This window comes from Balaenoptera musculus, chromosome 5 (assembly GCF_009873245.2).
Source record: "Balaenoptera musculus isolate JJ_BM4_2016_0621 chromosome 5, mBalMus1.pri.v3, whole genome shotgun sequence".
Lineage (NCBI taxonomy): Eukaryota > Metazoa > Chordata > Mammalia > Artiodactyla > Balaenopteridae > Balaenoptera > Balaenoptera musculus.
Window position 1 is genome coordinate 49910488 of NC_045789.1, and position 17145 is coordinate 49927632.

Genomic DNA, 17145 nt, shown 5'->3' on the forward strand with positions numbered 1-17145 from the left:
ATACTAACTTTGATAGATGACATAAATCTATCTCTGGAAAGGCACAAAAAATGCCTTATGGGAAGGTTTTCCTGCTCTCCATGACCTCAAACTTAAAAGTGGTGAATTTATGTTGCTCCTACTGCATGCTTAGTTTTTAAAGGTACCCGATAAAGTAAAAGATGGTTCCTTCTTCCTGGGGTCCCTGTCCTTTCACTATTGAAAGGCCTGGTGAAAGCATGATCTATAGCGCATGAATATTACACAAAATATCAAAAGCAGGTCAATGAATATTGTGAAGGAGAAGAAAAGGAGGAAAGAAAAACCTTATAGCAACTTAATTTTTTCAAGCACCTGTACATTTTCTATGTTCTAGTGAGAGCAGTCATCATGAATATCAGCCAGCACAAACAAAATGCAAACTTGCTGCCCCTTCCAAATAATCAACCCGCCTCCCTAATAGGTTGACGTACACATAGACCAGATCGAGAATATTCCATATCAACCTGGCACCAGTGGTCCACAGAGTTCATTCAGATTCAAACAGTTTTGATGTAAACAATGTTCTGCTAAGAAGTGATTCTGAAATATGGTCTATGGATACATACGCCAAAATTGCCTGGGAACCTTACTGAACTTGCATATTCCTAGACCCCATGACCACACCCATGATTCGGAATCCCTGGGAGAGGGGAGAGAGCCTGGGAATCTGCACATCTAACAGGTCCCCACAGGTATTCTTGTGCGTGATCATGTTTGAAAACAACTTCTTCAGTTCAACACAAAAGTATATTTCAATAATAATCATAACCATGGGTAAACAATTAACTGAGCAAATATACATTGGTTAGACAATACAATTATAAGTAAACTCTACTTTTGATTCTAATTTTGTCTACTTTCCACTTTCAAGACAAGGAAGGTCATGGTAAATGCAGTGTATCAATCTTGCTCCACTGTCTTAATTTTGTCATAGTTTTATTACAGTATAATTGATATACACTGAACTGCATATATTTAAAGCGCAAAGTTTGATATTTTAGTATATGTGTATATCTGAGAAACCATCACCACAATCAAGAAAATGAACATATCCATCACCCTCAAAAGTTTCCTGGTAACCCTTTGTAATCTCACCATTCTATCTGTCCCTGTCATGCCTCCAGACAACACTGATCTGCTTTCTGTCACTATATATTAGTTTGTATTATCACGAGTTTTATAAAAATGGAATCACGCACTACATGCTCCTTTTCATCTAGCTACTTTCACTTAGCATAATTAAAATTCATTCATGTTGCTGTATCATTCATGTTGTATCAATAGTGCATCTCCTTTTATTGCTGAGAAGTTTTCCATTGTAAGGATATATCAAATTGTGTATATCCATTTAATTGTTGATGGATATACGTGTGTTGTTTCCAGTTTTTAGTCATGACAAATAAAGCTGCTACAATCATTCATGTAGAAGTCATTGTATTCACATATACTTTCATGTCTCCAGCAAATATCTAGGACTAGAATGGCTGGATCATATGGTATATGTTTAAATATGTAAGAAACTGTCAATCTGCTTTCCAAAGTGGTTGTGCCATTCTACATTTCTGCAAGAAGTATATGTGAGTTCCAGTTGTTCCACATACTTGCTATCACTTGATATGGTCGGTCTTTTAAATTTTAGATATTCTAGTGGACATATGATAGTATCTGACTGTGCTTTTAATTTGCATTCCCCTAATGAATAATGATGTTGAGCATTTTTTTTTCATGTGCATATTTTTTTCATATGCCTATCTTCTTTGGTGAATTGTGTAATTTAAATTTTTGCCCTTTGTTTAATAGGTCGTTTCCTTATTGAGTTTCGAGAGTTCTTCATACATCCTAGATTCAAGTCCTTTATCAGATATATAATTTGAAATACTTTCTCCAAGTCTATGCTTTGCCTTTTCATTCTCTTAATTGTGTCTTTGTATGATAAGTTCTCAATTTTGATGTATTTTAATCAATTTTCCTTTTATGGATCATGCTTGTGGTATTGTGCATAAGAAATCTTTGCTTAACTCAAGGTCACAAAGGTTTTCTCCCATGTTTCCTTCTAGAAGTTTTATGGGTTTAGGTTACGCATTTAGTTTTATGACTTAGTTCTATCTTAGTCTGAATAGACTTTATATCAGGATACTGCTGAATGCTCTTTCTGTGTCTATTGAGATGATCATATGATCAAATGGTTTTTTTGGTTTTAGTCTCTTAATATCGTAAATAACATTAATTTTCAAATGTTAAACCAACCTCGCATTCCTGGGATAAACCTCCCACATATCCTTTCCAGATATTGTGGATTTCATCAATTTTTTAAAAAAAATTTTGCAGCTATGTATATGGCAGATATTTGTAGTTTTCTTTTCTTGTACTGTCTTTGTATGGTTTTGGTATCAGGGTGATACTGCGCTCACAGAATGAGTTAGGAAGTATCCCATCCTCTTCACATTTCCAGAAGAGTTTGTGTAGAATCGGTATTATTTCTTCCTTAAATGTTTGGTAGAATTCACTTGTGAAGCCATCTGGTCCTGGAGCTTTCTTTGTGGTGAGGTTTAAAACTAAAAATTAAAATTTTTTAATACAGAGGGCTCTTCAGGTTATCTATCATTTCTTGAGTGAGCTTTTGTAATTTGTGTCTTTGTACATTCTAATAATTAGTACATAATTATTAGACTAAATCAAGTTAAGATAAAATACATTCACTTTTGAGTTTAAATTTTATTTTTCAGGATTAAGTAATGAACTTTTTTCACTATCTACTTTGAATTCCTGTTGCTCATTTGTTATTGATTCATTTAAGTGGACTTTTAATACTAAGAAAACAAGGACCTCCTATGTTAACAAGTACTAAGGGCTGCAGATATGGCAAACAATTTCAGGTAGTTAAAAAAAAATACTTTCCAAAAATTAAATTGTGCCAGCAATATTCAGATAGGTAAAATACTCTGCTATAGAAGCAAATTTATCTGCTAATAGACTAGAAGTCACTCTTATAGTAAAGAACATATATTTGTATTTTAAAATATAAAACCATCTGAGCTCCATGTTGCATTCTATAGCATATGAATAGCAATGCAGCTGCTTACATGTTTTATTAGTTGATTCTCTGTTAAACACAATGATTTAGTCATAGGTTATTGTGAAACTGGCAACAACTGAACATAATCCAGGATAATTATGGCCTAGACACTACAAAGCTGTGTGACCCTGAGAATGTCAGATGACAATGGCATAAACTGATTCCTGACTCCCAAAAAGACAATCTACCTACAGATTAAACCTGACTGCACATTTTTTGTTGGGGTCTGAGGTGACAGGGCTTGCTTTACATTATAGTACCAATGTGCTAATTCAGCTTGCTAATTATAGCTGACATGATATGGCCTGGCCTAGTTGGTGTTTATGGGTAAACACCCAAAAGGCTGCCACCCAATTATGAATAGGGACTTAAAGCATTTTCAGTAGCAGCTGGCCCATCCCACTGATTCCCTCAGTCACTGCAGAGCCTCAGCAAGCCTGGCTCTATGGGAGACACAATATAAGGATAAATGAAGCAACCCGGACTTAGTGGAGGCTCAATGGGAGAATGCCTGTATCTGTCCATATGCTGGAAGAAATGGTAAACACACACATTAATAGCTCATATAGACTTTAGTGCATAAAGAAATGAGGTTTTTTTCAACATGCACATTGTTGGAAAATGTTACATATCAGCAACAACTCAAATGTTCAGTCACAGAAGCACACAACTCCTAAGAATTCACCCTGGCTCAAGTCTTGATCTCTGCCAGTCCATTTTCCACACTGCAGCCAGAGTGATTTTCCAAATGGAATCATATCCGTTCCCTTGTTAAAACTGTACTACATGTCCAGTTTTTATTAATTTAATAAATACATATTGAAAACCATGTATGTGCCAGGCACTATTCTAGGCACCAGGAATATAAATAATAATGCACAAAACAAATTGCTCACTTTCATGGAAACTATATTCTAGTTGAAGAAGACATAAGCAAATTTTCTTTAAAAACAAATATTTAACCTATCATGTGTGAAACACGGGGGAAAAAAAGGCACATCTGGAGGCCAGAGTTACCATTTTACATAGGTTGGTTAAGGTGTCACTTCTCTGATTAATCGGGTAACATCTGAGCATAAATGAAGGAAATGAAGGAATATGTTATGTGGTTATCTGGAGAAAAGAATTTAGGCTAAGGAAAATACACCGCAAGTACAAAGGACGTTAGGCAAGAATGTGCCTGGTATGTTTGATGAATAGAAAGAAGGCCAGTGGCTACACTAGAAAGAACAAATGGACCAGAACAGGACATGAAGTCAGAGAAGTAGTGTGACATCAGATCACATAGGGTCCTACAGGCATTCAGAAGGACGTTGGCTTTTATTATAAGAAAGAACGCCATTTAGAAATTTTGACCTGATTTTCATGACCTAATTTTCATTATTCAGTGATAACTGGTTAAAATGTGGAGGAAAGACTCTACGGGAGGAAGAGGCAAGTGGGGACACCAGTTAAGAGGCTAGTGGTATCCCAGGCAAGAGATGAGGGTGGCTTGGGCAAGGAGGGTAGCAGTGGAGATGCTAAGTATTCTGATTCTGAATCTATTTGGAGGGTGGAGCCACTGGAATTTACTGAGATTGGGTATAGGGTGTGAGAAAAAGAAGTCAAATATGACTCCAAAGTTTCTGACATGAAAAACTGAGGAAAGGAAGTTTTAACTCAAATCCAAACGTCCCGTAGCTTACACGCCCCTGCGTGAGCTTTCTTTAGCTTCCCTGTGCTCACCAAGTCCCACACTACACATAGCTGCATTGATCACCTGTGCTAGGTTCTCACTTCTGGGCCTTCACATACACTATTCCCTCGACCTGAAACACTCTTCATCCTCCTTCTCACTTCTCTGACATCCCCACCAAATCTGTTCCTCCTTCCCTCCCACACAGTCCTCAAGTCTCAGCTTGGAAAGCACTCTGGGAAATGGTCTCTGACCCCTTCAACCTGGGGATCTTCCTCTTATATGAGTGCCCACAGCACCCAGCTTTTACCCTCAGGTAGTATCTTAAGCCCTTGTTAAAATTACTGTCTCCCCCACTATACTCTAAGCTGTGTAGGACAGGAAGCTTATATTTACTATGACATCCTTAATACCTAAGAGTATTTTGCACATTGTGTTTATCAAATATTTGTGGAATTATCAGAATTAAATTGTTTATTGTATTATAATTTGTTGGAGTTACTATGCAGCCACTGAAAATAATAATTATAAAAACAGCAATATGTGAAAATGCTCATTGCATAAAATTAAGTGAAGAAATTAAATGAAAAATTGTAGGTACATAATTATAACTTAAAATGTGCATGCATATGGCTAAAGATTAAAAAGAAATATGCAAAATAAAATGGTGAGATAGGTAGTATTCTGGATATGTCTTTCTATCTTAGAATATTTTAAAGTGCTATCAAAACAGATCTTGAATTATATTAAAAGTGAGTAGATGCAAAATATCTACAAAACACATGAAAAGAAAATATAATAGTAAAATTAACAAACTTACCACCCAGTTTAAGAAAGATATTACCATTGTCATTGAAATTGTCTTTGTAATCCTCCTCTACCAAAACCTGATCCTCTCCCATAGAGTTAAACACAATCCTGAAATTTGGGTTTATAATTGCATTGCTTTCCTTTCCATTCCTTTCTTTTATCATTTAACCTAATGTTTATATCTATAAATATTAAAAATATAATAATATACATTATTTATAATATAATAATATATATCATATGTATACTATATATGATAATGTATAATATAGATGATATATATGATATATATCACATTTACATGATATAAATATAAAATAACATGGAATATTATAATATTTCTCTAAGGTTTACACCCAGGGATGGAATTGCTATATTATAAGATGCATTTATGTGTGTTCAATTTATGTCAACCTGTTTCCAAAGTGGTTGCACAAATTTATAAGTCCACCAGTAGTGTTTAAGAATTTCTATTGCTCTACTTCCTTGATATTGTCAAAGTTTTTAAATTAACCAATTAGTTAAACAGCATTTTGTTGTGGTTTTACTATGCATTTCCCTAATTACTAGAGGTTGGATGTCTTATAGGTTTATTGGCCATTTGGAGTTCCTCTTCTATGGGATGCCTGTTCCTCCTCATTGACCATTTTTCTAATGGATTATTAACTTGTGCCTAATTTGTAGTAGTTATTTATGCATTCTGAACACTAATCTTGTATCAAGTATATCTATGTATCAAGTATCACCTGTATGTGGCTTGTGTTTTCACTTATTATATGGTTACTTTTGATGAAAAGTTCTTAATTCTAATGTGAAAACCATCTTTGCCTCTAGAGTTTGTACTTTTGTCTCTTAAGAAAACTTTCTTCATCTCTGACAAAATTTCTTTTACAGAACACAACAGTACTCACAGTTGATGAGACAGACTGGCTAAGGAATTGCCAGGAACTTTTTGAGGCTCTCTACAGGCTAGATCTAAAAATCTCACAGGGTTTAACAAAAACACCTAGAAAGTGGTTCTGCTAAGCCTCAGTTAAGAACCACTGATTTATACCCCCATCATTCTCAAAGCAGAAATCCCCACTCTAGTATTCTAGATAGGTGGTCAGCTACTTTCAATACAAAGAAACCTATGAAGCATATGTGCTTGAAACTGGTCATGGAGCAAGATATCCATAATTGTATGCAAACAAGCTATAATCTACCAACTAAAGTATAAATTGATAAATTAACAAATATTGTACACATAAACTCACTTATTGTAACTAAATTACAAACCTATTGTGAAGTTTATATTGAATACAAAAACTGGAATGTACTCTCTCTTCATTGCCTACAACAGATTTTAGAAATAAGTGCTTAAAAATCTATTTTGTAAATGAGGCAAAAAGACCTAAAAGTGTTGCATTTTGTTCAAAATCTGTTGGAAATTGTTAACATATTCAAAAAATAGGCCAAGACACGGGGGGAGGCTTCAGATTTGAAACTTTTAGTGAATTGCAAATACCGAAACGAAAGCTTACAAACAGAAATGTACCCCTTCAAAAGCAAGGGAAGTACTGAGCTAATTAAACAATGATGCCTCAAACAATATACAAGCAATTTTGAAATTCTATTGTTGTGGGTTGAATTGTGTCCCCCAAAAGTTATGTTCAAATCCTAATCCCTGGTACCTGTGGCTGTGACCTTATTTGGAAATAAGGTATTTGCAGATGTAATTATGCTGTAGGATGAAGTCATACTGGAGTGGAGTGGACCATAAATCCAATACGACTGCTGTCCTTATAAGAAGAGAAGACAGAACTCCACGTGAAGACACAGAGGCAAGATGGCCATATGACCACAGAGGCAGAGTTGGGGTTATACAGCTATAAGCCAAGGAAAACCAAGGATTGCCAGCAACGAGAGGCCAGGAGAGCATGGCTCTGCAGATTCCTTGATTTCAGACTTCTAGCCTCCACACGTATTAGGTTAAGTTTCTGTTGCTTTAAACTGATGGGGTCACGAGTCACAACTACTGAGCCCACGTGCCACAACTACTGAGCCTGCGGCGCCTAGAACCCGTGCTCCACAACAAGAGAAGCCACCACAATGAGAAGCCCGCACACCGCAATGAAGACCCAATGCAGCCAAAAAAATAAATAAATTAAATAAATAAATAAATAAATAAATAAAATAATCTGATGGGGTTCAGGGCAGGCTGCCCCAAGTTGTGCCACTCTGGCATGCAGATTATTTCCAGCTGAAAATAACCAAGGCTTAATAGACTCCAGAAGAAACCTCTGAACTTCCCCCTAAATGCCTAACTTAAGATAGAAGGCTGGTTCCAGGAAGGAGCTATCACAACAGATAACCATTCTAAAGTATGAACTAGGTGTGGTAGACAAGCAGGAACCTAGCAAGGCCTGTTTTTGATCAAAGTCCTCTCTGTGTCCCACTGTCTCTAGATGGCCCAGCAAACATTTGTTCACCAAACATTAACTCTTTTCATCTTCCTGTGAATTACCTTACTTTTCTTTTAAGTCCCAGACCCTTACCTTCTTCTCCTTAGTCCAGAATAACATATATACCTCATCTTGCCTTACTATCTTTGGATTTCTTCATGTTTATGTGAATTCCCTTATGTACTTAATAAATTTGGTTTTCTCTGGTTAATCTGCTTATGTCATTTTAATTGCCAGCTAAAAGAACTAAGAGGAAAAAAAGGGGAGTATCCCCTCCTCCACAAAGCCATCTAGTTTGTGGTACTTTGTTTATGACAGACTTAGTAAACAAATACATCTATAATTCCAATTTAAAATATCCCTATTTGTGGGAAGAACTTTTGATGACGTTCCTATTTTTCATTGAATAAATTTATATTTTGTAATGTAATGGAACATAATTGAGAAGACCTATCATTTTACTGCATCTAAATATGGCAAAATATTTTAAAAATCATAAATAGATACAACTTATTTGATGACTTTTATCTTAAATACTTGTCAAAGAAAGGTACTTTGAAATGAGACATGAAAATAGCACTTGTGAAAATATTTAGGCTGAAACATCTTCATGAAAAAAACTAGAACTGAGACTATGTTCAATTTAGAAGAGTTTGCTCTGAGTTTACCAGGTGCTTTAGCATCTGTAGAGAAAGTATTTTTAAACTAAAAATACTACTGTCTAAAGAAAAGAGTAATTTGCAACTTATAAAAAAACACAGCAAATTTAATTTTTAAATTAAGCATGTTTGGTTTGTTTTCCAGAAAATTATCAGTATCAAGGCATCAAAAGAAGATATGGCTAAGAAACTGATTCAAGTTCAGTTGCCCTTGAACAACATGGGTTTGAACTGCATGGGTCCACTTATACATAGATTTTTCTTATTAACTAGGTACCGTAGTTCGACACGATTCTCAGCTGGTTGAAACTGAGAAGGCAGAACTGCAAATACAGAGGGCCACCTGTGAAGATTTTTGACTCTCTGGAGGGTCAACATCCCGAACCCCTGCATTGTTCAAGGGTCAACTGTATGTATATGTACCAAGAATGTGTCATATGTTAAAAGTTAACAGTCACATAATTAACATAAAAATGTAAATGTGCTAACATAAAATTAATATTAAAAATTTAAATTGTTTTAATGTATAAGGGTATAAATTATATTTTAAAATGTTAATTTTGAAAATAGTTTTCAGTAGAACTCTTATAGGTCGACTAATATAAGTCAATAAATGTTCTAAATATGTAATTTTCATTACTTTAATGGGGTTTTTCTACTCTTAAAAATGTGGTTTCATCAAAAAATTATATACTGACATTGCCATTAATACACATCAAAAGTGAAGTCAATTTGACCCCTTAGATATCTTTCACACAATGCATCCTGTCATTACTTGCTCAGGTGACATCTCCCGCAAAGGCAGAAATGTTGCAAGTCGCCCCCAAAGAAGGCAGAACAAGGAGCTCTCCCTTTCAGCACTTTATTCTCCCCTCCATTTCTAGGCTAGCACTAAATACGGCTTCATTAGGAAAGAATAAATCATAATGAAGGGGCTAGGGAGGAGAGTTAGCAGTAGGGCAGCACAATGCAGTACAAATTACTCACCCAAAGCCAGTAGTACCGAGTGTCAGCCCTGGTTCACCCTTAGTAGCTATAATGAAGTTGGACAAGTCACGTAACTGCTTTCAAAGGCATGCAATTTCCTCATCTATATAATGGGAATGGTCTCCATTGACCTTACATAAGAGGATTTGGCTAAGAGTTGATTGGCTGATTTGTAAAAATGGCTCTCCTAGTTTCTGTTAAGTAACAGATGGAGACGTATTCAGAGAACCAGAAGTACTATGCAACTAAAAAGCCATCAACATTTAGTGTTGTTTCTATGAGCTTATTTACCTACTTACTTTCCAGAAAATAAACTGCAACCATCCTAATCTACAGTTCCTAGAATTAAATTAAATTTATAGTTCCTAGAATTAAATGAAGTTAATTTAGTTTAACTAACTAAAACAAAGTAGTAAACAGGAGGAAAAAAATCACTACTTTTCTTGTGTATCTAAATACTCCTTCACAAAACAGTAAAATAACAAAATCTGCTCAAGATCAACAGTGTATTTAATTTGTATACTTCACATCTTGCTTCTGCATCTATGTTTCAATCTCATTTTCAACCACAACTTTAGAGATGCAATAAACTGTTTTATGATCTATAAAGATGAAAAAGCCAAATATGGTAATTAGCAATTCAAATATCTCTGCAAGTCCTTAGCATAGTTTAATCGCTTTGTATCTTAGAGCATAATTTGAAGATTTTGAGTTCAAATTAACTATACAATAGAAATGAAACAAACTCAAGGGAACCAGGGCAAAATTACATATGGAATAAAACCAACCAATCAGTAGTACTAGGGAGCTATTCGAAGTAAGTGAATGTTTTTTTAAAGTAAATTAATACTTAGAAATGTTAAGTTTGTGGCCTTTTAAAAACATTTCATTTCACATCCTAGATACTATCTTACACCGTGAAGTAATTTTATCAGAAATTATACTTTTATAAGTCAAAAAAAGTAAAGCAAGTTCTTTTCATGATGTGTGATTCTGTTATTCAATTTTGTAACTTAACTCTTTCAGGACCCTAACCTGTAACTTAGAACATCAGTAGCAACCTAAACATCCATAATTTTTGCAGAAAAAATCTTAGATGCTAAAGTTTGTACCATGAGGACCCTTGGGCAGTCTGTTGAATCCGATGTACATCTTCTCAGAACAATCTTTTTAAAATGTTTAACATAAAATACACAGGTTTACAAGGAAACCAATTTTATTGAAATATTGTTATCACTTTTTTTTTAAAAGCGTTAAATAAAAGGATCTAGTGGCAAGTCTAATTACTACCATAATATCTAAGTAGTGGTGAGTGTATATCATGTTTTGAGATCTCTGCATCAACTGTTATTAAAATATCTATGTTTTCACTGGCAATATCATAAGTACTACTAATATTACTGTGGTTTGAGGCCAACATTCAACACTGAAGAAAATGCTAAGTTTATTAGAGGTTAGTGACCTCCCATCTAAGTTTACGGATCCCCTAAATTCTATCCATTAGGTCCCAGGCTAAGAGACACCCTGTATTAAGGAAATCTAACTAGACAATTTTTAAGATTTATATGCAAAATCAGTTTTCTTGATTCACAAAAGTTCTACAGGATTTAATTAGAGTTTTCAGAAAGAGGAAAAGCAAGAGGGAGATATGTCAACAATTATAAATTGCTTGTAGAGTAAAGCACTGGATAGATCATGCAGGTTCAAATCCTGTCTTCACCATTTATTAATTATGTTATCTTGGACAAGTTTTTTAATGTTCCCTTAAATATTAATAAGAATTTATTTTTCAACAATACAACTGGATTATTCAAAGGCAAGATGATATTCATTGCAGAGTTAATGATAAATAGCTGAAGTGGGAAGAGGAAACATATATTTTAAACTATAATATGCCCTCACTTTAGAATTACGAATCTTTGAATAGTCTCTTGGCTCTAGGCACATTCTTTAATGAAAGTAATTATAGAAACCCAAGTAGAGTTCAGATCATTAAGTGAACAAACCTGGCTGGTATGATGTTGACAAGAACATGACCTGAATCTGAGAGTAAATTATTTCATGTTTCAAGGACTAGACATTAAACAATAGCAAGATGGTTAGGTAAGTTAATGGCCACTTGACTTAATATGATGCAGTCAAAATGTTAACAAAAACAATGGCAACACAGAAAATGCATATGATGCAATATTAAGTGGGAGAGCTGGATAAGCCTTCTTGGATACTATCCAACCCTGGGTTCTCCTTTGACGCTAATTTAGGTTTGGATTATATTCCATACACAAATTAGGTGGGTTTTTTTCTGGTCCAAATTGCACTTCTTAATAGTAAATCTCTTGGGTTCAGATTTCACCCAAGCTCCTATGTCTTTAAGCATCCTTTCACAACTTAATCACCCCTAAGCCAAACTATTTTAAAAAATCTTCATTGAGCTCCATTGAATTCCATGAAGAGTATGTAACCATGGAAGATAATCTGGTGGGTTTCTTTCCTGCTATTTTTATCATCCCATCAGGGTATTAACAGGAAAGGATAATATAACTTCAAAACATCTGAAAAACAAAGATATGGGGCTTCCCTGGTGGCGCAGTGGTTGAGAGTCTGCCTGCCAATGCAGGGGGCACGGGTTCGAGCCCTGGTCTGGGAAGATCCCACATGCCGCGGAGCAACTAGGCCTGTGAGCCACAATTACTGAGCCTGCGCGTCTGGAGCCTGTGCTCCGCAACAACAGAGGCCGCGATGGTGAGAGGCCCGCGCACCGCGATGAAGAGTGGCCCCCGCTTGCCACAACTGGAGAAGGTCCTCGCACAGAAGCGAAGACCCAACACAGCCATAAATAAATAAATAAATAAATAAATAAAAATAAATAAATAAAATAAACCATAGCAATTCTCAACACTGTTTAAAAAAAAAAAAAAGATATGGGTCATTAAAGAAACAGCTAGATTATTACTAAAATCAAGACTGAGTAACAAGATCTGAGATTAGTATTAGTCTCCTTTGTTCATCTATTGATCCTTTTTAATCAGAAAACTTGATTTTGGAGACATTACGTTAGAACACATTATCTCTGAACAGCTGGGACACAGACATAAAACTAATATATAAATCACTAAATGGTGAAACTTTTAGTTCTAAATTTAAAATGACAAAAGAACTGCTTAGAAATAAAAACTATCATACCTCATTTTCATTAGAATAGGTAAGGCATTAAGATAGGAAAATCACACTAGATTTGCCAGCAAAATAAAATATGCCTTTGAGAAACTGCCTTTGCTAGTCACTGGGACTAACTCTATCTTCGTTGATATAATGCTATAGAAAATCAGCTTTACTAATGGTCCTAACTGGAGTCTGGGTCCTTCAAGCTTCACATGAGGATAAAAGGATCTTTAAATCAAATAATTCTATAGCAGAGAGAGAAACTGAGTAAGTATTAGACGAGAGAGTCTGAAGAAAAATGAACAGCCTTATAAATAAAATTTGTCTTTTTAAAATTATTAAACTATCCGCTCTACAAGACATTATTATTTAAATAACATAAACCGCTTATCTCTTACTAGCTCCAAAAATGTAGTTTTTTAAAATGCTGGCCTAGCTGCAAAAATGATAAAGCCATTGGCAGCGAGACACAAAGAAAAGGTGAGGCTTCCAAAAACAGCTGTAGGTCAGTACACAAAATTTTGCAAACGCTGAAAGCAATCATAGTAAGACAGGGAAAAAAGGGGAAATCTGCAAGTTAATTTTTTTTTGGAATACTGAACAACAGCATAAATATGGAACAAATGCTTGGGATATCCATTTAGTTACTAAAAATGAGTTCAGGCAATAAAGCAGCGTTTAGGGAAGTCCCCGCTGTAGAACACCTGCAAATCTGATTTGAGCACGGCATTAATGTACAAAGTCTGTCAACTTTGCCTCCGAATGGGATAGACTGCTGCCCAGCTCCAAACACTGAAAAACACTGGGCCGGACTCATGCGATGTTTACAACCCAAGTACAGTTTGATTTGTAAACTCCTCACACAGTGAGGCAAAATTGGAAATTTTAATCACCAAGAATTTTTTATTTGTAACTTTTTGGCTGTTTAGGTAATTCATTTTAAGAAACAATAAGCTGCAACAAATAGAAGGGCTATTTATTTATTTCTTTGACATTAAATATATTTTCTTCCAATTAATAAATCTATTTTTTCATGAGTAAATGGGAAAAAAAACTCACGGCAAATTTTAAAAGGAAACCATTGAGATATAAATATTAAATGATATCTCAAGGTTTTGTAACTTTCAAATTCTGTCAAACATTATTTCTTGAAATTCTGCTTATTTAAAAAAAATTCTCCACTAAAAAAGCATTTATTTATTCCATTACTACAGGTACCTAGCCAAAAATATAAAAAATAATCAAAAATACTTTTTCATTTTTCATTTAAGGCTCTGTACCAGAAACTGGTAATAAATCTGTTAATTGAGAACAGTCAATATCATTGCGGAAAGAGTTTATCAAACTCAAAGACACTTTTCAGAAAGAATAACACTAAGGCTCAAATTTTAAGTCAATAGGATGATGTCAGACTTAAACCACATTCACTATGAAGAACTAGACAACTAATGAGTCACTACATATTGAAAGAGATGACTGAGGATGGGGACAAGTGGGGAAGCAGACAGTGGCGACCTCTGGAAGATGGAATCTCTTCTCTCTGCTGGTCCTAGAAGAGAAAAGAGACACCAATGAGCATCGACACACTGTCTGCATTCCTCCCCACCCGAGCCCCACCAGTCCACAGGTGTTTCTCAACCTTACAGCCAACCTCACCTTCATATATGGTACTCAGTGCCAAGAGGATGTCAAAAACACCACCCTATCCTAACCTAATTAGTACTGCCTTGAAAAAATTAAAACCTATCAAAGGTATTATTTATTTTTATACAGATATAATCTGCATCAAATGGAGCTGAAAGCAGCTGGGTTGAAAGCAATGCTTCTTTATATTAAAATAGCTTTCCAAAATTACTGCACTCAATTACTTTAAATTATAGAGGTCATTAATTCACTTTAAAAAGATCTCAATTATCCGTATGGGTGGCGCATGTGTGTAGCAAGTGGCTTCAATGAGATGCTGGGGTTTTAACTGTCATGGCTCTCATTCAATGTCCTTGGAGAAGATAGGGTGATGAGGTTGTCTATTTACATCAGCTGACAAAGGGAAATTAACCAACCTATACAATTTGAAAAAGGTTACCTTCACTCTGGAAAGAAGCCGTAAAATAACTGAAATTCCAAAAATAATTATCTAAAAAAGGCGACTAGGGTGCATAATTCCTTCAAACCTGTAACACAAATAGAATTCTACAGAATCTGCTTTTCCTAGGTTGTAGAGTCGATAATTCCAAACCAACTGGCAAATTTTTTCAGACACCATGAGAGCTTCCACAATCAGAACTCTGAGTCACTGTTATTTTTTCACATATCCTCGTGGAGGACAAGTAGTCCATAGAAACCTCGTCCAAAGTAAACCCGATAGGGAATATTTTTTTTAAATTTCAGTCACTCAAGACTAAGGTCCAAATATATACAATGAAGAGTTAATCAATTTAAGTTAAAACAGCAGTAGCTATGTTTCCACATTGCCGATCTTTACTTTCTTCCAGGTACAGTGCTGGGCACTGGGGATACAAAAAGACGAGTAAGACACAATCTCTGGTTACGTGAAACCGCAGTGAAAGCACGTTACTGGAAGCCCTTAAAGTCTGAAAACAGAATGTCTTCTGGACTCATTGGCTCTGGGTCAAGGGAATATATTTTTAGCTTCTTAGATTTGAGTTTGTAGCTACAAGTAGATGACGGACGGGTGAAGTGCTCCTGGGCACTATTTGTGCAGAACAGTTAAAACCATACTCACAATCTGCCAGCCAGCAACACGGTCCAAAGAGATGCAGAGAATCTAAGACTGAGCACGTCAATCTAAGACTACAGAGATTCGAGAAGCGCCATACAGAAAAAGACTGAGAAGTCAAGATGAATGCCTTATCTTGTGAAATCATTAAGAATTTTAGAGCTGGAAAAGACCTCAGTATTACCACCAACAAAGAAAGTCAGAAACTCAAACACTACTAAACCATCTGGCCATCGCCCACTCCTTTGTTTACGAAACACAACAATAACCCAAACCAAAACAAATGCTTCAAACAAGCAGACCACGTGTTTTTAGGGCCTCTCTACTCTGGGCCTCAAAGGTCTTCCTCAGTCATTCAACCGCACCTGCTGCAGTTCCAGGGAGCGCAGAGCACGGCCAAGGTGCCTGACTCGAGGCAGACGCTACCCGCCCGGCCGGCCCTCAAGGCCAAGTACGGGGCCAAGGCCGGCCTAGCCCCCAGCCCCGCCGTGCCGCACGGCTGCCCGGAGCCCCCGGCCTCACGCGTTAGGGCCTCGCCCGCGCCAGCGGCCGCCGCCCCTCCCACAGCCAGCGGCTTCGCACCCGGGAGCGCCCTGACCCGAGGAGGTCGAGCGTCCGGGAGCGCTCCGTACCTCAAGCCGCTGCTCCGAAAGCCCCGGAACGCGCGCCCGGCCGTTCCCGGCGCCGCCAAGAGCGACACCGCGCTCCGGCCCAGCGCCGACACTCGGCCCAGGCGGCCGCGGAGCAGCCAGAAGGCGCGGGCCGACACTGTCATGGCCGCGAATCCCGGCTCCAGGACAGAGGCGCCACCTCCCGCCGCTCCGGTCCTCGCAGCTGCAGGCCGGGCTCTGCCCCGACCGGGCTCGGCGGGAGAGCGAGTCCCTCCAGCCGAGGGTTCCCGAGGGCACCACGCACGGGTGGGGCCAGGAGCCGAGTGAGGGCCGGAGGCGGGGCCGAAGGAACCCCTGGACCGTCAGGGGGCGGGGCCGGGACCCAAACCCTAAGCTGCGAAGAGTACTGGCAGGTGCGTCTAGAGACTGTTGGTTTGCGATGTGGCCTGGCGGCGACTCGGCTTCTCACCCACTGGGCACGCTGCTGATGTGCCCATAGCGAGGACACAGGGAAAGCGTCTAATCAGTGCAAGCAGCCCGCCCCCTTTCTCCCAAACCAGAGCTCCGCCCCACAATAGGCTACCTGGAATTTCATTAAAAGCAAGAAGGGTGTTACAGGTTCTCTGTTTCCCTTAGTGAGACCTTGGGATACCTAGAGAGCAGGAGAACGAGGACCTGGCTGAGCAAGGCCTGCACCTAAGGATTTCTATAGCGCTATCTTATCATCTCCACTTTGGAGGGGAAAAATTGGCCAATGTCTATTATTTTCTAGAGTCTGTGATTAAGGTTACACAACCTAGGAACCTGTTATGTGGTGAATTTGTAGTGAGAAAACAAAACATCAGCTCCCTTTGAAAAAGTAAAAATCAGAATGGCCATTCATTATGCTGGGATATGTTAAGAGATGAAGTGAGGCATGCTTTTAAATTTTAAGAGTTTATTTGAGCAAAAATCAATTTGAAT

At 37.3% G+C, this 17145-nt stretch overlaps 1 protein-coding gene across 1 annotated transcript in view; it reads right to left on the minus strand.

The window, feature by feature from the left end:
- The window catches only part of MTHFD2L (methylenetetrahydrofolate dehydrogenase (NADP+ dependent) 2 like), a 137502-nt gene extending 120880 nt beyond the window's left edge, over window positions 1-16622 (minus strand). Inside the window, 1 exon segment of the mRNA XM_036852708.1 lies at window positions 16204-16622. Within this exon segment, the coding sequence (XP_036708603.1) occupies window positions 16204-16346 (143 nt within the window). The 5' untranslated portion in view covers window positions 16347-16622.
- Window positions 16623-17145: the final 523 nt, after the last annotated feature.